Raw genomic sequence first — 20,235 nt, forward strand, 5'->3', positions numbered from 1 at the left:
AAGATGCATGGAATGACTTTGGTCTTTTTGAATTTGTTGTGACTTGTTTAATGGTCTATTCTGGAGAATGTTCCATGTATATGGAATGTGTATCCTGCTATTTTATGATGGAATATTATGAATGTATCTGTTAAATCCAGATATCTTGGTTCTTAATAATGGTACTATGATGGTCATTTCCTACAGTGTACATAAAGTGGTTTAAAATTATAATTTATTTTCACTAACAAGGATACTGAAGGAAGTCCAGTCTGTCTTTGTAGCTCATTTTATCCAAAGAATACACAGATACCACATGTTAAGATCAGTTAGAAAAATTATTCTCTTGTAGTTTTGTTTCCAATTTGATAAAAATATATATTTGTTGATACTTATTTGCAACTGTAAGAACTGTCTTCCCTCTTTTTGATTATGTAAGATATTTACATGATTCAAAAGTATAAACTAACTTGCTTGCATCCCTTCTGCCCTGTTCTTTCCCTCCTGCAGAAATTACTATTTTTACTGTTCCTAGCTCATCTTCTCCGCCATTCTTTTGGAGATACAAGCAAACTCACACCTGTATGCTAACCCTTGTCACCAAGCCCTTCATTCTGCCTCTTGCCCTATGCTTCCTAGAGGTCAGCGTGCCTTGTCTTCTAATGTCCTTCTCAAATTGACATATTTTGTTGTTAATTTCTGGAATAAGGTCTGAAGTCTTTCTTCCTCCTGTCTGATATCCTTTCCCCCTTTTGTGTCCTTTCCCTCTTATCCTGATCTCTCCTCTCTTCTCCCCTCCTTCCCTCTCCCTCCCCTCTCCCCTCTCTCTCCCTGTCTCTTTCTTTCTCTCCTTCTCATTACATTAATCTTATGTGCTGAGTGATTTGGGCACTATTTTTGCACTTTTCCCTCAGAGCAAAAGTCTGTGTGTCTGGGAAGGACTGTTTTGTTCCTTCAAATTCTCATGTTCTCAGGTGGCCACAGTGCTGTCAGGTCAGGTAGTGACTTTGGGATTGTTCTCCCGTGGGGGCACACATCATGGGGACTTTGGGGATCTGCAGTGTGTAGGCCATTGGAATTTTCCCTCATTGCTCACTCTTCTCTGTTGGGATCTGTCTTCTGCTCTCGGGTCACCTCTACATATATCTTGATGTTTGTGAGGAAACCCTGTCACCTAGACCATGTGTGTTTGTTTGGTGTTGATGTCTATGGGCTTTTTCTTGTACCATGGTGATCAGTCTCTTCTGCGTTTATTGGAAGTTCTTGGAAGATTAAAAAACTGCACTGCTGCCCTGATGCCACCCTACTCTCAATGTTCTCACCACAGCAAAAAATAAGACTCACTGAGTGAGATTAAGTGAATTGTTCATGGACATGTAAATAGTGAGGGAAGAAATTCTAACTCACTCTGGCTCATTCCAGATCTCTTGCTTGCATACACCCACCTGAGAACAGAATTGTTACTCTTTTGCGTCTGGTGTTGTGTTCTTAGTGAAGTTGTTCAGCTCTTAGGGTGGTTGCTGCATCTTCAGGATTCCTGGTGGCTGTGCAGAGCTTTGGGGAGACTGTTTTCAGTGTGTTGGGTGGCCATCTGCATTTTGTCTCGTGTCTGCCTCACAGCGACACTGAACACAGCGTGCAGAACACCCAGCCTGGCCTCATTGGGGAGTGTTCACCAGCAGATGAGCCGAGCTTGGGGCCCAGAAGAATTCTGGTCATTAAAGCAGATTTGCTCCTGTGTCCACAGGTTCCACCTCTCCAGGAACAAGATAGTTCATGCAACAGAGCCCGAGAGCTCCAAGGTCAGGAGTCCATCCTGGGTCAGGGGACTGATGAGCAGAGGCCTCTCACTGGAGGACTGCGGCAAAGACGCGACACTCACAGGACAGAGCAGGTTCTGGAGTGGTTGTTTATTTCCCAGGAGCAGTCAAAACCCACCCAGTCTCAGGTGAGTTGCTTGCTTATTTGTTCCTACTTCTGTTCTTCATACTTCTCTCTCTCTCTCTCTCTCTCTCTCTCTCTCTGGTGGGGAGAGGGATGTCGATCCTTAGGTCAAAGGGTTAAGTTAATCACTCTCAGTTCATGGTCTCTTTATCATCACTGGTCTGTGTAAGGTCCCCATCTATCTTTATTTACATATTTTCTGATTTCCCATGCTCAGTTTCAGTCTCCTTCCCCATTCCCCCAAATTACTTTTTTTATGGATTTCTTTTCCTTATATGTGTTCACACAATATATATTGTTATTGCTGTCATGTATTTTTAATTTATGTTAATCGTGTGACACATGCATCTTGCAATCTTGTTTATATTTTTCTGTGAGTATGTTGTTTCATTAAACACCCTGCTCTTAGGTTTACTGCTCATGCCACCAAGAGCAGTGTGTGTGAACGTTCTGTGCCTCCCAATCTTGGTCTATTGTGAGTCTTTTGAATTTGAGCCATTCTGCTGGTTGTATGGTAGTGTCTCTGTATGGGTGTAATTAGCATTTCCTGCTAGCTAAAAAGGATGAGTACCTTTTATCATGCTTATTTGACCTTTTGTTGCCTTTTGTGTTTTCTTTTTTCTTATTTGTTTAAACGAATTTTTTTTTATATTCTGGAAGCTTGTTAGAAATGCAGAATATTATGCCCCCCCCCCAATCCTGTTAGAATCAACTCTGCATTTTAACAAGATTCAGTGATTCATACCCATGAAGGTTTTAAACTAACTTGATACAAAATCCATATTCAGGTTTTACTTGGGGTGCTTTTTTTACCTCCAACATTCTGTTACAAAAATTTTCAGAGAGCAAAGTTGAAAGGATTTTAGTGAACCTCTGTGTACCCATCACCAGAATTAACATTAACATTTTACTAAACTTACTTATCACAGTATCTGTCTTTTCTCTGTGCATCCATTGACCTATCTTATTTTTGGTGCATTTCTTAATATATCTCAGATACCATCATGCCTCCTCTAAATATTTCAGGGTAAAAAGTATTAACTCTTATTCAGTTTTTTTTTTTTTGCTTCCCTTTTCATTCTGTTAATGTCTTTGATGAACAGATATGTCTAATTTTAACTTATTCTGATTCATACTTTTTTTTTATTACTTGTGCTTTTTAGGTCCAATTTTAAGTGCTTTTCCCTTATCCAAAGCTCATGGAGACATTTTTCTTTGTTATTTTGCCTTTCACGTTTAGATTTGTAATACATCTAGAATGAATTTTTACGTTTGGGGTGGATAGGAGTCAAGATTTATTTTTTCATAGTGCAGTGCAGTGATTGGTTTCTACCTCTGGCTCTGCAGTGCCACCTTTGTCATCTGTCAGGTATCCATAAATATGGTTTGGTTTTGTAACTCTTTATTCTGTTACACTGGTGTCACGAGCATGCTATGAATGTGCACACTTGGGCTGTGTCAGCTTTAATCAGTTATAGAACAGTTCACATAATTGTGAAGCAAGTTCAGGGTCTCAAGCTCATTCAACTTGGCTTCATACACAGAACACAGAGCAAAGCACAGTACAAAGTCCCACAACAAACCAGATACAGTAAAGGGTAAGAAGTTACTAACCAAACACAAAGTCCCAAAGTCTGTCTGTGAGTGTGCTGTTGAGATGAGCCCGGGTCCCTCTTGGCATGTGCTTGGTATTATGTTCAAGCTGTGGAGAGTCTGTCCAGTGGCAGCAGTTGCTTTTTGATACATTCAGATGTGAATGACTCAGCATCTGAAGAGTGACGATTTGCTGCAAAATCTTCCCTATTTAAAGGAGTTTAATCAAGGGCACCTGGGGGGCTCAGTTGGTTAAGTGTCCAGCTCCTGGTTTTGGCTCAGGTCATGATTTCAGAGTCCTGAGATCAAACCCCTGTTGGGCTCTGTGCTCAGCTGGGGGTCTGCTTAAGATTCTCTGTCTCCCTCTGTCCCTGCCCCCCACTCACTTGTGCTCACACACACACACACACACACACACTCTCTCTCTCTCAAATAAATACATAAATCTTTAAAGGAGTTTAATCAGTCTTGGACCTCTGTTGGCCTCTTCTTCTGCTGGCTTTCAGCTCTGGGTGCTGGTTTCCATGATTTCTGGTCTTAACTGCAGTGCCTTTGGCTGCTTGTTGCATCACCACTTAGCAGAGTGATTACATCTTGTTCTCTGCAATTGGTCTTCTTTTCTGTCCTTGTGCCAATATCACACTATCTTTATTTATAGTAGGTCTTGATATCCAGAGGCTTCCAGTTTTTGATGATTACAGATGCAGTCAACATTCCTGTATGGGTTTTTGTGTAGACATGACTTTTCCATTAGTTGTGTAAATAGGAACATGATTGCTGGATTGTATGGTAACAGTGTATTTATCTTTGTAAAAAAAACTATCTTCCAAAGTATCTGCGCAATTTTGCATTCTTACCAGCAGTGAATGAGAGTTCCTGTTGCTCCTCATCCTGGCCAGTGCTTAGTGTTGTCGGGTTTGTAAAATTTTACCATAATAACATATGTGAGGTGGTATTTCGTTGTGATTTTAAATTGCATCTCCCTATGGCTAGTATTACTGAATATCTTTTAATATATGTTTTGCCCTCTGTATATCTTTGGTGAAGTATCTGTTCCGTGTCTGATCTTTTCCCCAATTTTTAATTGGGTTGTTTTCTTGCCATTAATATGTAAGGGTTCTTTACATATTCTAGATTCAAGTCCTTCATCAGAAAAGTGATTTGTAGGATGCCTGGGTGGCTCAGCAGCTAAGCATCTGCCTTTGGCTCAGGGTGTGATCCTGTGGTCTTGTGATCGAGTCCCATAACAGGATCCCTGTTTTCTCCCAGTCTCTGGCTTGTCTCTTTCATTTTTGTAATACCAGCTTTCACAGAACAAGTATTTTAATTACAGTAAATTCCATTTTCTCAATTTTACTTTTTAGAATGGATTGTGCTTTAGGTGCCATGTCTAAAATCTCATTACCCACGCACCTGGCTGGCACAGTCAGTGGAGCATGCAACTTTTGATCTCTGAGTCATGAGTTCAAGCCCCATATTGGGCATGAGGCCTACTGAACAAAATGAATAAATGAAAATAAAATCTCATTGCCCAAACCAAAGTACACAAATTTTCTCTTCTATTTCTGTAGACTTTTTTTAAATAGTTTTAGAATTTACATTTAAGTCTATGACTCATTTTTAGTTAAATTTTATATAGGGTTGGGTTATGTGTTGAGTTTTATTATGTCTATGGATGTGAAAGTATTCCTGCACCACCATTTGCTGAAAATATTTTCCTTTCTCCATTGAATTGCCTTTATGTCTTTGATTAAAAAAAAAATCAGGAGACAATGTTTGTATGAGTCTATTCCTAGGCTCTGTTTTCTGCTTCATTTATCTTGTGTCTGATCTTTCCCCACCATCACACCAACTTGATTTTATAGGAAGTCTTAAAATGGGCTACTGGAAATACTTCACCTTTGCTCCTCAGAATTGTTTTGGCTATCTTTTTTCCTCTGCTTTTCCATATTAATTATAGAGGAGCTTGTGGATAGCTATAAAAACTTGCTAAGGGATCCCTGGGTGGCGCAGCGGTTTGGCGCCTGCCTTTGGCCCAGGGCGCGATCTGGAGACTCCGGATCGAATCCCACATCAGGCTCCCGGTGCATGGAGCCTGCTTCTCCCTCTGCCTGTGTCTCTGCCTCTCTCTCTCTCTCTCTGTCTCTCTCTCTCTCTCTCTCTCTCTCTCTGTGTGACTATCATAAAATAAATAAAAATTAAAAAAAAAAAAAAAAAAAAAAAAAAAAAAAAAAAAAAACTTGCTAAGATTTTAGAGTTCGTTTTTATGTATGAGGTTGGGAAGGATCCGACTTCATTCTCTTTCATGTGGACACGCAGTTTTCTCAGCAACATTTATTGAGAGGAATTTTCTTTCCCCATCATGTGGTCTTAACACCATTGTTGAAAATCATTTGAGGGGATCCCTGGGTGTCTCAACAGTTTGGCGCCTGCCTTTGGCCCAGTGTGCGATCCTGGAGTCCCGGGATCGAGTCCCACGTCAGGCTTCTGGCGTGGAGCCTGCTTCTCCCTCCTCCTGTGTCTGCCTCTCTCTATCTCTCTATGTCTATCATAAATAAATAAATAAATCTTAAAAAAATTTTTTTTAAATCATTTGACCATATATGTAAGGGTTTATTTCTGAATTCTCTAGTCTATTTCATTGGTCTGTATATCAGTCTTTATGCCAATGCTACTTTGCTGTAATTTGTATAGCTTTGTAGTCATTGTTGAAATAGGGAAATGTGAGTCCTCCAGCTTCATTCTTTTTCTATATTGCTTTGGCTATTTAGGGTCCCTTTATTCCATATGAATTTTAGGATGGGCATTTCTGTTTGTGCAAAAAAAGTGTCAGTGGGATTTTGATAGATATTACATTTAGTATGTAGATCACTGTGAGTAGTATTGGCACCTTAATGATAAGCCTTCCATCCATGAACATACACTATGTTTGCATTTATTTATGTCTTTTATTTATTTATTTAAGATAAAAAAATAATTTATTTGAGAGAGAGAGAGAGCATGAGCAGGGGGAGATGGAGAAGCAGACTCTCCACTGAGCAGGGAGCTCAATGCAGGGCTTGATCCCAGGACCCTGGGATCATGACCTAAGCTGAAGACAGAGGCTTAACCAACTAACCCACCAGGCACCCCCATTTATGTCTGAAAATTTATTTCAGCAGAATTTTCTAGTTTTCATTCTACAAGTTATTTACCTCCTTGGATAAGCATTTATTCCTTTTTATTTTTTTAAGATTTTTTTTATTTATTCATGAGAGACACAGAGAGAGGCAGAAACATAGGCAGAGAGAGAAGCAGGCTCCCTGCTGGAGCCTGATGCAGTACTGGATCCCAGGACCCTGGGGTCACTACCTGAGCCCAAGGCAGATGTTCAACCACTGAGCCACCCACGCATCCTGCATTTATTCTTTTTGATGCTATTATAAATGGAATTGTTTTCATAATTTGCTTTTCAGATTGTTATTTTTCATGTATAGAAATGCAACTGATTTTTTTGTGTTAGCATTGTATCCTGCTACTCTGCTGAGTTAATTTGTTAGTTCTAACCAGGTGTGTGTGTGTGTGTGTGTGTGTGTGTGTGTGTGTGTGTGTGTGTAATCTTTAAAGTTTTCCACATGTAGGATCATATCATCTGTGAAGAAAAACCATTTTACTTCTTCCTTTCCCATTTGAAAGACATTTCTTCTCCTTGCCAAATTGTTCTGGCTAGAAATTTCAACACTACATTGAATAGAAATGGTGAAAGCAGGCATCCTTGCTGTGTTCCTTATCTTAGAGGAAAAGCTTTCAGGGGATCCCCGGGTGGCTTAGCGGTTTGACGCCTGCCTTCGGCCCAGGGCATGATCCTGGAGTCCCGGGATCGAGTCCCATGTCGGGCTCCCTGCATGGAGCCTGCTTCTCCCCCTGCCTGTGTCTCTGCCTCTCCCTCTCTCTTTCTCTCTCTGTCTCTCATGAATAAATAAATAAAATATTTAAAAAACAACAACAACAAAAAAAAGAAAAGCTTTCAGTCTTTGACCAATAAGAATGATATTTGATTTTTATTTTTTTGGAGTTTTTTTTTTATTATTAATTCAGTATCATCACTGGTAATCAGTCTGTTCAAATTTTATATTTCTTCCTGATTCAGTTTTGGGAGGTTATATGTCTCTAGAAATATATCCATTTTTTATAGGTTGTCCACTTTGTTGGTATATAATCTTTCATTCTATTCTTTTACAATCATTTGTATTTCTGTGGTATTAATTATTATTTCTCTTCTTTCTTTTCTGATTTTGAGTCTTCTCTCTCTCCCTCCCTCTCTCTCTCCCCCCCCCTTCTTTTAGTTTCTGTTTCATTTATTTCTGCTCTAATCTGTATTATTTCTTTTCTTCTACTGGCTTTGGGTTTTGTTTATTCTTTCTAGTTCTGTTCAATGTAAGGTTCAGTTGTTTTTTTGAGATTTTTCTTGCTTCTTGAGGAGCCTGTATTGTTATAAACTTCCCTCTTAGAACAGCTTTGGTACACCCCAAAGATTTTGGATCATTGTGTTTTCATTTTCATTTTTCTTCATGTATTTTTTAATTTTCTTTTTGATTTCTTGGATGATACTTTCATTGCATACTAGGATGTTATTTAACCTGCATGTATTTGTGTTTTTTTCCAGATTTTTTTCTTGTGGTTGATTTTTAGTGTCATAGCATTGTGGTCAGGAAAAATGCTTGAGGGCTGCCTAGGTCCCTCAATGGTTGAGCATCTGCCTTCAGCTTGGGTCATAATCCCTTGCTCCTGGGATCGAGTCCCACATCGGGCTCCCTGGATGGAGCCTGTTTCTCCCTCTGCCTGTGTCTCTGCCTCTCTCTGTGGCTCTCATGAATAAATATATAAAATCTTTATTTTAAAAAAGGAAAGATGCTTGATAAGGATGCCTGGGTGGGGGATCCCTGGGTGGCTCAGCGGTTTAGCGCCTGTCTTCGGCCCAGGGCGTGATCCTGGAGATCCGGGATTGAGTCCCGCATTGGGCTCCCTGCATGGAGCCTGCTTCTCCCTCTGCCTGTGTCTCTGCCTCTCTCTCTCTCTGTGTCTCTCATGAGTAAATAAATAAAATCTTAAAAAAACAAAAAAAAAGGGATCCCTGGGTGGCGCAGCGGTTTGGCGCCTGCCTTTGGCCCGGGGCGCGATCCTGGAGACCCGGGATCGAATCCCACGTCGGGCTCCCGGTGCATGGAGCCTGCTTCTCCCTCTGCCTATGTCTCTGCCTCTCTCTCTCTCTCTGTAACTATCATAAACAAATAAAAAAAATTTTTTTTTTTTTAAAAAAAAGGATGCCTGGGTGGCTCTGTTGGTTGAGCATCTGACTCTTGATTTAAGCTCAGGCCATGATCTCAGGGTTGTGAGATCAAGCCCTGCATCAGGCTCTACATGCTGAGTATGAAGCCTGTTTAAGATTCTCTCTCTCCTTCTGCACCTACCTGGTTGTGCACCCTCTTGTGCTTTTTCTCTTAAAAAAGAAAAAACAGGGATCCCTGGGTGGCGCAGTGGTTTGGCGCCTGCCTTTGGCCCAGGGTGCGATCCTGGAGATCCGGGATCGAATCCCACGTCGGGCTCCCGGTGCATGGAGCCTGCTTCTCCCTCTGCCTCTGTCTCTGCCTCTCTCTCTCTCTGTGACTATCATAAATAAATAAATTTTAAAAAAAGGGATCCCTGGGTGGCGCAGCGGTTTGGCGCCTGCCTTTGGCCCAGGGCGCGATCCTGGAGACCTGGGATCGAATCCCACATCGGGCTCCCGGTGCATGGAGCCTGCTTCTCCCTCTGCCTATGTCTCTGCGCCTCTCTCTCTCTCTCCCTCTGTGACTATCATAAATAAATAAAAATTAAAAAAAATAAAAAAAATAAATTTAAAAAAAAAGAAAAAACAAGAAAAGAAAAGATGCATGGTATGACTTTCATCTTTTTAATTTGTTGGAATTAGTTTTGTGGCCTCATATGTGATCTGTTCTGGAGAATGTTCCATGTGTATTTGAAAAGAATGTCTATTCTACTGTTTTATGATGAATATTCTGAATATATTTATTAGATCCATGTGGTCCAATGTGTCATTCAAAGCCATTATTTTCGGGAACCCTGGGTGGCGCAGCGGTTTAGCGCCTGCCTTTGGCCCAGGGCGCGATCCTGGAGACCTGGGATCGAATCCCACGTCAGGCTCCCGGTGCATGGAGCCTGCTTCTCCCTCTGCCTATGTCTCTGCCTCTCTCTCTCTGTGTGTGACTATCATAAATAAATAAAAATTAAAAAAAATTTTAAAAAAACCGCCATTATTTTCCTTGTTGATTTTTCTTTTTGGATAATCTGTCTACTGATATAAGTTGGTGTTATAGTCCCCTACTATTATTGTATTACTATTGGTGACTTCTTTTATGTTTGTTATTAGCTGTTTTATATGTTTGGGTGCTGCTCTGCTGCGTGCATAAATATTTATACCTGTTATATCTTTATGTTGGGTTGTTCCCATTATGGTTATATACTGTCCTTTTTTTTCTCTTGTTATGGTCTTTGTTTTAATAAATATTTTGGGGACGCCTGGGTGGCTCAGTGGTTGAGCGTCCAACTTTGGCTCGGGTCATGATCCTGGGGTCCCGGGATCGAGCCCTGCATCGGGCTCCCTTCATGGAGCCTGCTTCTCCCTCTGCCTATGTCTCTGCCTCTCTCTCTCTGTGTCTGTCATGAATAAATAAAATAAAATCTTAAAAAAATATATATATAAATTTGTTTGATATAAGTATTGCTACCCTGGCTTTTACACATTCATTTGTATGAGAAATTGTTTTCCATCCTTTCACTTTTAATCTGCAGGTATCTTTAGGTAAAAAATGCGTGTCTTATAGGCAACATATAGATGGGTCTTGCTTTTTTATCCATTCTGTCACCCTGTGTCTTTTTTTTTATTTTTTTTTATTTTTTTATTTTTATTTTTTTTTATTTTTTTTTTAAATTTTTTTATTTATTTATGATAGTCACACAGGGAGAGAGAGAGAGAGGCAGAGACATAGGCATAGGCAGAGGGAGAAGCAGGCTCCATGCACTGGGAGCTCGACGTGGGATTCGATCCCAGGTCTCCAGGATCGCGCGCCTGGGCCAAAGGCAGGCGCCAAACCGCTGCACCACCCAGGGATCCCCTGTGTCTTTTTTTTTAAAGATTTTATTTAAAAATCTTAATTATTGATAGGTTTGTAGTTATCATTTGGTACTTGTTTTATGGTTGTTTTTATAGTTCTTTTCTGTTTCTTCTCTTGCTCTCTTTTCTCATGGTATATTGGCTTTCTTTAGTGATATACTTGGATTCTTTTCTCTTTATTTATTTTATATTAGTGATTTTGATTTGTGGTTACCATTAAGTTTGAATATAGCATCTTATGCATATGGCAGTTTGTATTAAGTTGATAGCTGCTAAAGTTTGAACCCATTCTATACTCCTCTTCCTGTCCCATCCACACATTTTAGGTATATGGTGTCATACTTTACATCCTTTTATTTTGTGAGTCCCTTGACTGATTTTTATAGATACTTATTTTTAGGGAATCCCCGGGTGGCGTAGCGGTTTGGTGCCTGCCTTTGGCCCAGGGCGCGATCCTGGAGACCTGGGATCGAATCCCACATCGGGCTTCCAGTGCATGGAGCCTGCTTCTCCCTCTGCCTGTGTCTCCGCCTCTCTCTCTCTCTCTCTCTCTCTCTCTGTGACTATCATAAATTAATAAAAAATAAAAAAAATTTAAAAAAAGATACTTATTTTTACTATTTTTGTGCTTCCTACTTTTTTAGTCCTATTTAGGTCTTATCTTTTGACTCACAGTATCTCCTTTAATATTTCTTGTAGGACTAGTTTAATGGTCATGAATTCCTTTAACTTTTGTTTGGAAAACTCTGTTATCTTCCTTTTCTGAATGATAACTTTGCTGGATAGAGCATTCTTGTCTGCAGGTTTGTTTGTTTTTTTGTTTTTTTTTTTTCTGTCAGCACTTTGACTATATCATGCCACTCTCTTCTGGACTGCCAAGTTTCTGCTGAAAAATCAGCTGATAGCCTTATGGGTTTCCCTTGTATGTAACTGTTTTCTTTTCTCTTGCTGCTTTAAAATTCTCTATCACTACTTTTTTTTTTTTCTTAACCATTTTAATTACTGTGTGTCTTGGTGTGGACCTCATTGGGTTGATTTTGTTGGTGGCTCTCAGTATTTCCTGGATCTGAATTTCTGTTCCTATCTCTAGATTCAGGGAATTTTCATCTATTATTTCTTCGAATAAATATTCTGCCCCCCTTTCTCTCTCTTCTCCATTTGAGGTCTCTATAATGTAATTGTTACTACTCTTGATGGTGTTGCTGAGTTCCCTAAGTCTCTTTCCATTTTCCATTATTCTTTTTTCTCCTGTTCAGTTTGATTGATTTCCATTACACTGTCCTCTGAATCACTGGTATGTTCTTTTGCTTCCTCTACTCTGTCTAGTTAATTTTCCCCTCAACACTGCTTTTTGTTGCATCCTGTGAATTTTGGTATGATGTGTTTTGTTTTCATTTATGTCTAATTTACCTTTTGATGTTTTCTTTGATCTGTTGCTTAAGATGTGTTGTTTAATTTCCTTTAATTTGTAAATTTTCCTTTTTTTCCCTTTCTGTTGATTTCTATCTTTATCCTGTGTAGTCAGAGATAATACTTTGTACAGTCTTTTTTTTTTTAAGAGGGAGTGAGCACACACGAGTAGTGGGGGAGGGACAGACAGAGAGGGAGAGAATTTTAAGCAGGCTCAGTTCCCAGCATAGACCCAACCCAGGGCTTGATCTCTCACAACCCTGAGATCATGACCTAACCCAAAATTAAGAGTCAGACACTTAACTGAGCCACCTAGGTTCCCTGATCTTTATCTTTTAAGATCTACTGGGATGTAATTTGTGGGTTAACACAGTCTTTCCTGTTCTATGTCCCCTGTGCACTTGAAAAGTATACATATGCTCTTGTTGGGTAGACTATTTTGACTACATCTGTTAGATCTTTGCTTTAAGTATTTTGTTTTCTTATCTTCTATCTGGTTGTTCTATCCATTATGAAAAGCAGGATATTGAAGTTTCCAATTATCATTATAAAACTTTCACCCTTCAATTATGTTTTTGTTTCATATAATTTGATGATCTGTTATTATATGTATAACTATAGTTTTTATATTGTCTTGCAGTATTGAACCTTTAATAGTATATAATGTCCCTTTTGGTCTCTTATTAGAAACCTTTTTTGATTTGAAGACTATTGTATTTGATACTGGTATTACCCTCTCTGCTCTCTTTTGGATACTATTTGCATTGAATATCTTTCACTTTCAATCTGTTTTTATCTTTCGATCTAAAGTGAGTCTCTTTTAGACAGCTTATAGTTGGGTCATAGTTTTTTTTGGTTTGTTTTTTTTTGGATTTTATTAATTCATTCACAAGAGACATAGGCAGAAGGAGAAAGGCTCCTTGAGGGGACCCTGATGTGGCCTTGATCCTGGGACTCTGGGGTCGTGCCCTGAGCCAAAGGCAGATGCTCAACTGCTGAGTCACACAGGCGTCCCTTGGTGTGGGTTTCTTTGACTTCATCTTTGTTCAATTCTCTGAGCTTCTGGGATGTTTATATTCATGTCTTTTATGAAATTTGGTTGTGTTATTTCTTTTTTATCTTAGCCATTCTAATGAGTCTGTGATGGTGTGTCATTATTAACTTGCAATTCTTCAATGACATATGATGTTGAACATCTTTCATATGCTTATTTGCTATCTGTATATCTTCCTATTCAGATCATTTGTCCAACAAATTGGCCACTACTTAGAGCTTTTGTCTTTTCTTTCCACTTAAGTTTTAACCTCTTCTCTCACAGTGGCTGCTCCTGTGGTACCCTTTTACAGATTCAACCCGACACTTCCAAGTGGTATTGCTAGCTTCCAGCTTTGTGCCCTTATTGTACTCTGTTTGTTTATCTTAGCTTCTCCCTTTTTTAAAAAAAAAATAATTTATTTATTCATGAGAGACACAGAGACAGAGAGAGGTAGAGACACAGGGAGAGAGAGAAGCAGACTCCATGCAGGGAGCCCAATGTGGGACTCAATCCTGGGACTCCAGGATCATGCCCAGGGTCGAAGGCCCTGGGTCAACACCAAACTGCTGAGCCACCCAGGGATCCCCCTATCTTAGCTTCTTTGTTTTTGTTTTTAAATTTTTTTTTAATTTTTTTATTTATTTATGATAGTCACACACAGAGAGAGAGAGGCAGAGACACAGGGAGAGGGAGAAGCAGGCTCCATGCACCAGGAGCCTGACGTGGGATTTGATACTGGGTCTCCAGGATCGCGCCCTGGGCCAAAGGCAGGCGCCAAACTGCTGCGCCACCCAGGGATCCCTAGCTTCTTTAATCTCCTGCTACATTTGCATCTTTTAAACTTTGCTTTCTTCTGCAGTGCTAAATGCTTCTCTCAGGCAGGAGTGTATTTCATCCTGGTTTATTATCACCTGCACTTTTTGAATACCTGACACCTGGAGCTAAGGCAGTGTTGTAGAAGGAGGATGACTAACCATTCCTTTTTGCCTGTAGCTGTCCTGCCTTAATACTGAAGGTCCCATGTGTAGGGAAATCCCCTAGTCTTGGGTACATTGGAACAGTTGGTTACCCTGTGCAGATGTTTCCTCGGATAGCTTAAACATTCAAAGATGTATCTTTAATGAGTAGCATTGCTGTTTCCGTCTTTGTGCCCTTGTTGTATTCTTTTGTCTTAGCTTCTTTGACTTCCAGTTGCATGTTGCGTGTTCTGTGACAACACGATCAGGGTCCTGAGGATAAGGGGATGAGGGAAATAAAATAAAAGTAAAGAGATGGGGACAGGAGGGACACAGTGGATGATGTCCAAGCAGTGCCAGCTTTATTCAAGGTTTTACAACATTTTATAGCATGAGCAAAACAAAGCTAAGAAGGTATCTATTTTTAGCATGTTTGTGAAACCCTCCAAAGTTCCCCTTTCTCAGCATGCAAGACAGACTCACGGGTGCCAGAAGACCTTGGTAAATAGATAAGCTTGTTGCTCCAGATGTGCATACTTCAAAGGAATATTAGATATGGTAAACAGATCAGCAAGGACAGCACAGACCCTTATTTACATTTATGACCACGCCAGAGTCAATCTTACAATCAATAAGTTGTATCTATTGTGTTATGTGGGCAATCACGTACAAGCGAGCCCTGAGAACCATTGCTCAAGCCCTTTCTCAAGCGTCAACCAACTATTCACCCTTTAGGCTCCCGAGCCTTTTGAGTGAATGAGGGACGCAAGTCCAGGCCTGGTTTGCTTCAGTCACTCCAGCTAGTTCATGGTCGCCCACAGTTGCATTCACACATGTTTAACTTTGTATTCCTTTGCAGTGGTGAGCACTTCTTGTGGACAGGATTGTGTTTCATTCAAGTTCTTTTTTCAAGGATGTATTTTATTTATTTGAGAGAGAGAGAAAGAGAAGAAGAGCAAGAATATTCAAACAGACTCTCCACTGAGCCCAGAGCCAGACACAGGGCTTGATCTCAAAACTCCAAGATGATGACCTGTGCCAAAATCAAGACTTGGACACTTACTTGACTGGGCCACCCAGATGTCCCTTCATTCAAGTTTATATCACCTGTACCTCACTGAGTATCTGGCACCTGATATTCTCCTATGTTGAGTGAAAGGCTGACTGATGTAATACACATTGATGGGATGTTTTCAATATATTTTTGCTTTTCTCACAAGTAGAATATAAACAGTGGACATCCTAGGCATCTTGTTATGTACCAGAAACTCACTAAAGACTTTGAGATTGAATAAGAATATGCTCTTTCAGGGACCGTTGTCATTCGTGGATGTGTTTGTGGACTTCACCTGGGAAGAATGGCGGCTACTGGACCCAGCTCAGAAGCACCTATACAGGAGTGTGATGTTGGAGAACTATAGCCACCTGGTGTCCCTGGGTAGGAGCTCCCTCCAATAAATGGGGTGTGTGTAATCTCCAGGCTTCCCCTTCTTGGTTGCTGAAAGCTGGCTTTTGCAAAGTTCTTAGTGATCTTGGATTTTATTTATTTATTTATTTATTTATTTATTTATTTATTTATTTATTTATTTTTATTTTTTAAAGATTTTATTTATTTATTCATAGAGACAGAGAGAGAGAGAGGCAGAGACACAGACAGAGGGAGAAGCAGGCACCATACAGAGAGCCCGACGTGGGACTCGATCCCGGGTCTCCAGGATCACGCCCTGGGCTGCAGGCGGCGCTAAACCGCTGCGCCACCGGGGCTGCCCTGGACTTATATTTAAAAGCCAGATTTTCTTAGTCTCCCTTTGGCATTAGAATATGCTAGTTTGAAAGGTCTTCACTTTGCCATGGGGCAGAAGGACAACTTTATCATGCTGCCTCTAAACTGACTCTTTCCCCTTCTTCAGGGTTTGAGGCAGTTTTGGTCCAGGTTGTCTGTGATTTTCCATTCACAGGGTATCAAGATGCCAAACCTGATATCATCTTCAAGTTGGAACAAGGAGAAGAACTGTGGATGATGCAGACCCAAATCCCAAGTCAAGGCCAACCAGGTGGGTGATGAGGATATTTAGATCTTTTCCTCCTTATTCAGAATTGATGTGAATTCTCACATGACATATACCTCATGTTTGTACTTTTTGTCTCATTCATAACCAGTCTGTTTTAGTTCATTTCTTTCTCTCAGCATTCTCCGTTTCCTTCATGCTTTCCCAGGAGATTAGATTCATTTTGTTATGCAGTTAAACAGGCTTTTTCTCTTTATCTCTTAATATGATGTTCATTCCCCCTTCTACTTTTTTTTTTTTTTAATTATATTTTTAAATCTCTTACACTTAGAGTTAATCATAATCACAGCCTCCTTCCTTCCTGATATCTATTAGGAGAAGTCATTACTGTTCCTTCTAAGCACATTCTGGCACCTGTGTATATTAGTTATTCTCTATTGAGTCCTCCCCTCCCCTTTCCTCATGTGACACCATATTGAACCCACTCACACACTGTACGACTAAGTGCTTTTAGCACTTCTGCATAAAGCTTTACTTTTTTCACTTTTTAGCTTTTAGCACAAAGCTTTACTGACTTTTCTTGTTCTTCCCTCTGAGTCCAAAGGGACTTTTCATACCCTCTACTTTTCTTATATATAGTAACGTTTAAAAGACATCTGTTCTGAAGATTTAAGCTGTGTTTCCCTTTTGGTAATTGACACTCCATCCCTCCTCAGCCTTTGGTACAGAGTTTGATTGGTCTTTTGAGCATCTTTCCTGTGTGTGCCACTCCTTTGTCTCATTTTCAGGAACTGGAACTGTTTATTGCATTGCTCCATAGCTACATCATACTTTCTTCTTGCATTCCGTTTATTCATTCTGCTCTGCTTCTAGCTCTTTCTCCTGGCCCTGGGAAGTCAGCTTAAATCTCCTTCATATGCAGTTCTCTTCACTAATGTTGCTGAAATCTGTTAATATGTTGGTTCCCTAAAAAGAAGTCTTTTAGCTAAAGCCCCCATTTTCCCAGTCCCTACCAAAAATAAAATTTTGATTTCATTTCTTGATTGTTCTATTTATTCCCCAAATGTGCTTGTCTTTTGTATTAGTTCATCTTGATGTTACTGTCAGATACATTTCCCTAATGTGTTCCATCTGTCATGGGCATAACAGAATGAATCTCATTAGTCTTTAGGATTGTATCAACTGTAATTTCTGATTAATCCTAAATCAATATACTAAACAGAAGTTATTTATTACCACACATCACCGAAAGTCCTGACGAGGGGCAGTTGTAGGGTTGACTAAACCATCGATTCAGCAAATCACCATAGGTGCCTCTCCACATGGCCATTCCAAGTCTGTCAACATTTCCCTCCGGTTCACTCCCTCATAGTCATCAGATGGCTTCTACAGTTCCAGCCAATACCTGCAGATACACCACTGGCCAGTAGAACAAGAAAACTGCTTTTTTCACGTGATTCTTTTTATCAGGTGGTAGAGCCTATTGCAGAAAGTCTCAGCTTAGTGGGCTAGGTTTTCATCACATCATGCTTACTGGGCTAGGTTTTCATCACATACCCCTGTCTGAGTAAGACTCTGTCAGGGGAAGTAGGGCCACCACTGTTGTCTCAGATGATGCTTTACTTTCTGGGATAGAGGTAGCAGTGGAGATTGGTCCCCATTTCCGTGACTGAGGCACATGGCCTTAAGGAGGGGCTTGGGGAAAAAATATCAGTTTTCTGCCAGCCAGGAAAAAGGAAGAAGGGTTGTTTGGTTGGCAGCACTGTCTACCTTCCTCCACCTCTTTGGCTAGGCAGCTTCTAGTCATCCTCTTCTAATCCAACCATCCCTGCTTTTCTTGTCCTGTATTAATGAAGTCTTGGATCCTCATTCTCAGTGGTAGTTCTTTATGGTCTGGTAACCTGCAGTTAAAGATAAGTTATTCACACCCAACCAGCCAGACAAGTACAGAGTGGTGGAGAGAAGTGCAGGGCAGGTACAATGGGAATCCCCATTCTGAAGAGCAGGCACAGTGAGTGCCACATAGAAGTCACTGGTTTGCAGTGCATTGATGCCCTGGCTGGGCAGGTTGTGCTGGGACTTCCTGCTGTGGCAGTGGCCTAATGAGCCCTTGGTTCCACTCTCTGAGCATGATTATGATTCCCTTTTCCATTGTCTTTGTGGCTACACCCAAGTATGTTTGGGAGAATGCTGTTCTGTAGCTTCAGAAATCTGAATTCTGTCCATGCAAGTGAAGTTTCCAGCTATTACTTTTGAACCACCGTAATCATCTTCAATCATGTTTAAGTAATATTTAAGCTTAGGAAATTCCGTCTTCTATTCATTGGCTTTGGTATTGTTTTGATTTCTGGAATTCTTTGAAATTTCCCTTGAGACCAACCATAGTATCCCTTCCTGCCATTATTGTTCCAAAGAGAATGCTTAACAGAAAATGTATTATGTTTCTTGGGAACTCCAATGAAGGAAGTCAGAACTGTGGCTAACCAGGGGAACTGAGGATGGGTTATGATCATAGCTACAGCAGGGTTACAGGGTAGAGTATTAAGACAGATTTAGTTTCTATGAACTCTGAAAGTCTACAGGGTTAAGACTGTTAGCCAAACACATGAGCAAATCTGATTCCTGGACAAAGATTTATTAGTCACTGGCCTGTTTTCTTCTTGATAGGAACTTTTCTGAGTTTAGAACCATGGAATAGCCAGTAATACTCTCTCCCAAGCCATCGTGATAGAACCTTCACTTCTCAGTGCAAGGAGGAGGTAATGCCCCCACTTGGGAATTGATGCTTGAGAAAATACAATATGGAGACTATTTACAAAATGAAGAGGGATCAGATTTAAGAGGTAGGGAACCCTGGAATGACATATTAAGGTCCTCTGATCTGCTGTCTCCAAGCCTGACTTGCTGCCATGTTCTTTTAATGCTCTTTTCTCTTTGTGGCCTTGGTCAGCATATTACTTTAGGACATCTAGATCAGGTCCATCCATTCTCTACCAGTCAGCCTCCAGATACTTGTCATTGTGCCTGAGGACTGAATCCTAGGTTCCCTCTCCATTTTGTATTTTTGGCTATTGGGTTTTGTTGTCAGCAGCATTTAGTTCACCCTGCCTCCTCAGTGTTATATTCCCCCTGGTAAGATCACTTTCATCCCTTTTAGGTCTTTTCATGGTATTTGCTTCCTTATTTCTAAATAACCAGCTTATTCTAGTGCTGATTTTCCCCCAGTGGTGATGATTCAGTATAACAGCATGATGATTCAATTCTCTTTCATGCCCCTTCTCTCATACTTTCAATGATATATGCACTGTCTCTTCTTATAAAGTTAGTTCGTTCGGGTTAGATCAGTCTCCGGTTTTTACATCTTTATGACTATGTAATTTCTAGTCACAGGTGAATCAAGCAAATATGCAATGGCTAATTTTTGTTCATAAATCATTTTATTCGGGGATCCTTAGGTGGCTCATCAGTTTAGCTCCTGCCTTTGGCCCAGGGCATGATCCTGGAGTCCTGGGATCTAGTCTCACATCTGGTTCCCTGCATGGAGCCTGCTTCTCCCCCTACCCGTGTCTCTCTGCCTCTCTCTCTCTCTCTCTTTCTCTCTCTCTCTCTCTCTGTCTCTCATGAATGAATGAGTAAAATCTTAAAAAAAAAAAATCATTTTTTTTCTTTTGAGTTGTTTGCCTGCCCAGTTTTCTCTGTTCTTATCATTAGTGTGTATTTATCATTAACCCCAGACTTTTCTTCACATATTTAAGTATTCCTGTGCTTCATTCAGCCATGTTAGTCATTCTGTCTATTCCTGATTATGCCACTCCCTTGTCCTTGGAAGTGCTCTAGTGTGACCCTAGTTTACCTCATACCCTGGCTGTACTACAGTGTTTTATCCTGGAGTCTCCTTTCAGATTTTATTTTCCATATTTATTTTGTGTCATCTTTTTTCTTGGTTTGTTTTGTTGAAGCACCTCTTCAAGTTACTTCCTGTGAAAGAGTGAACGAAGTATAACATTTAAGACTTGTGTCTCTGAAAATGTGTATACTTCTGAGTGTTCTTTTTTATCATCTAATGATGCTAATGTGAAATCAGATGCCATTCTGACTTCAGATTCATTATACAAAACAATTTTACTGTTTTCTCTGGAAGAGAAACTACCTGCT

The 20,235-nt window shown here is 40.3% G+C and overlaps 1 protein-coding gene across 3 annotated transcripts in view; it reads left to right on the top strand.

Annotated features, from left to right (window-relative positions):
• Window positions 1-20,235, top strand: part of ZNF268 (zinc finger protein 268) — a 40,560-nt gene that overhangs the window by 14,209 nt on the left and 6,116 nt on the right. For 2 of the 3 annotated variants that reach the window (XM_055322781.1, XM_055322780.1), the window contains exons 3-5: window positions 1,727-1,927; window positions 15,383-15,509; window positions 16,030-16,125. In XM_055322781.1, the coding sequence (XP_055178756.1) occupies window positions 1,727-1,927; window positions 15,383-15,509; window positions 16,030-16,125 (424 nt within the window). Of the gene's footprint in view, window positions 1-1,726; window positions 1,928-15,382; window positions 15,535-16,029; window positions 16,126-20,235 lie in introns of those variants that run through there. The other variant, XM_055322782.1, reaches the window with a different exon arrangement.

The sequence above is a fragment of the Nyctereutes procyonoides genome, unplaced genomic scaffold, assembly GCF_905146905.1.
Source record: "Nyctereutes procyonoides isolate TBG_1078 unplaced genomic scaffold, NYPRO_anot_genome, whole genome shotgun sequence".
Lineage (NCBI taxonomy): Eukaryota > Metazoa > Chordata > Mammalia > Carnivora > Canidae > Nyctereutes > Nyctereutes procyonoides.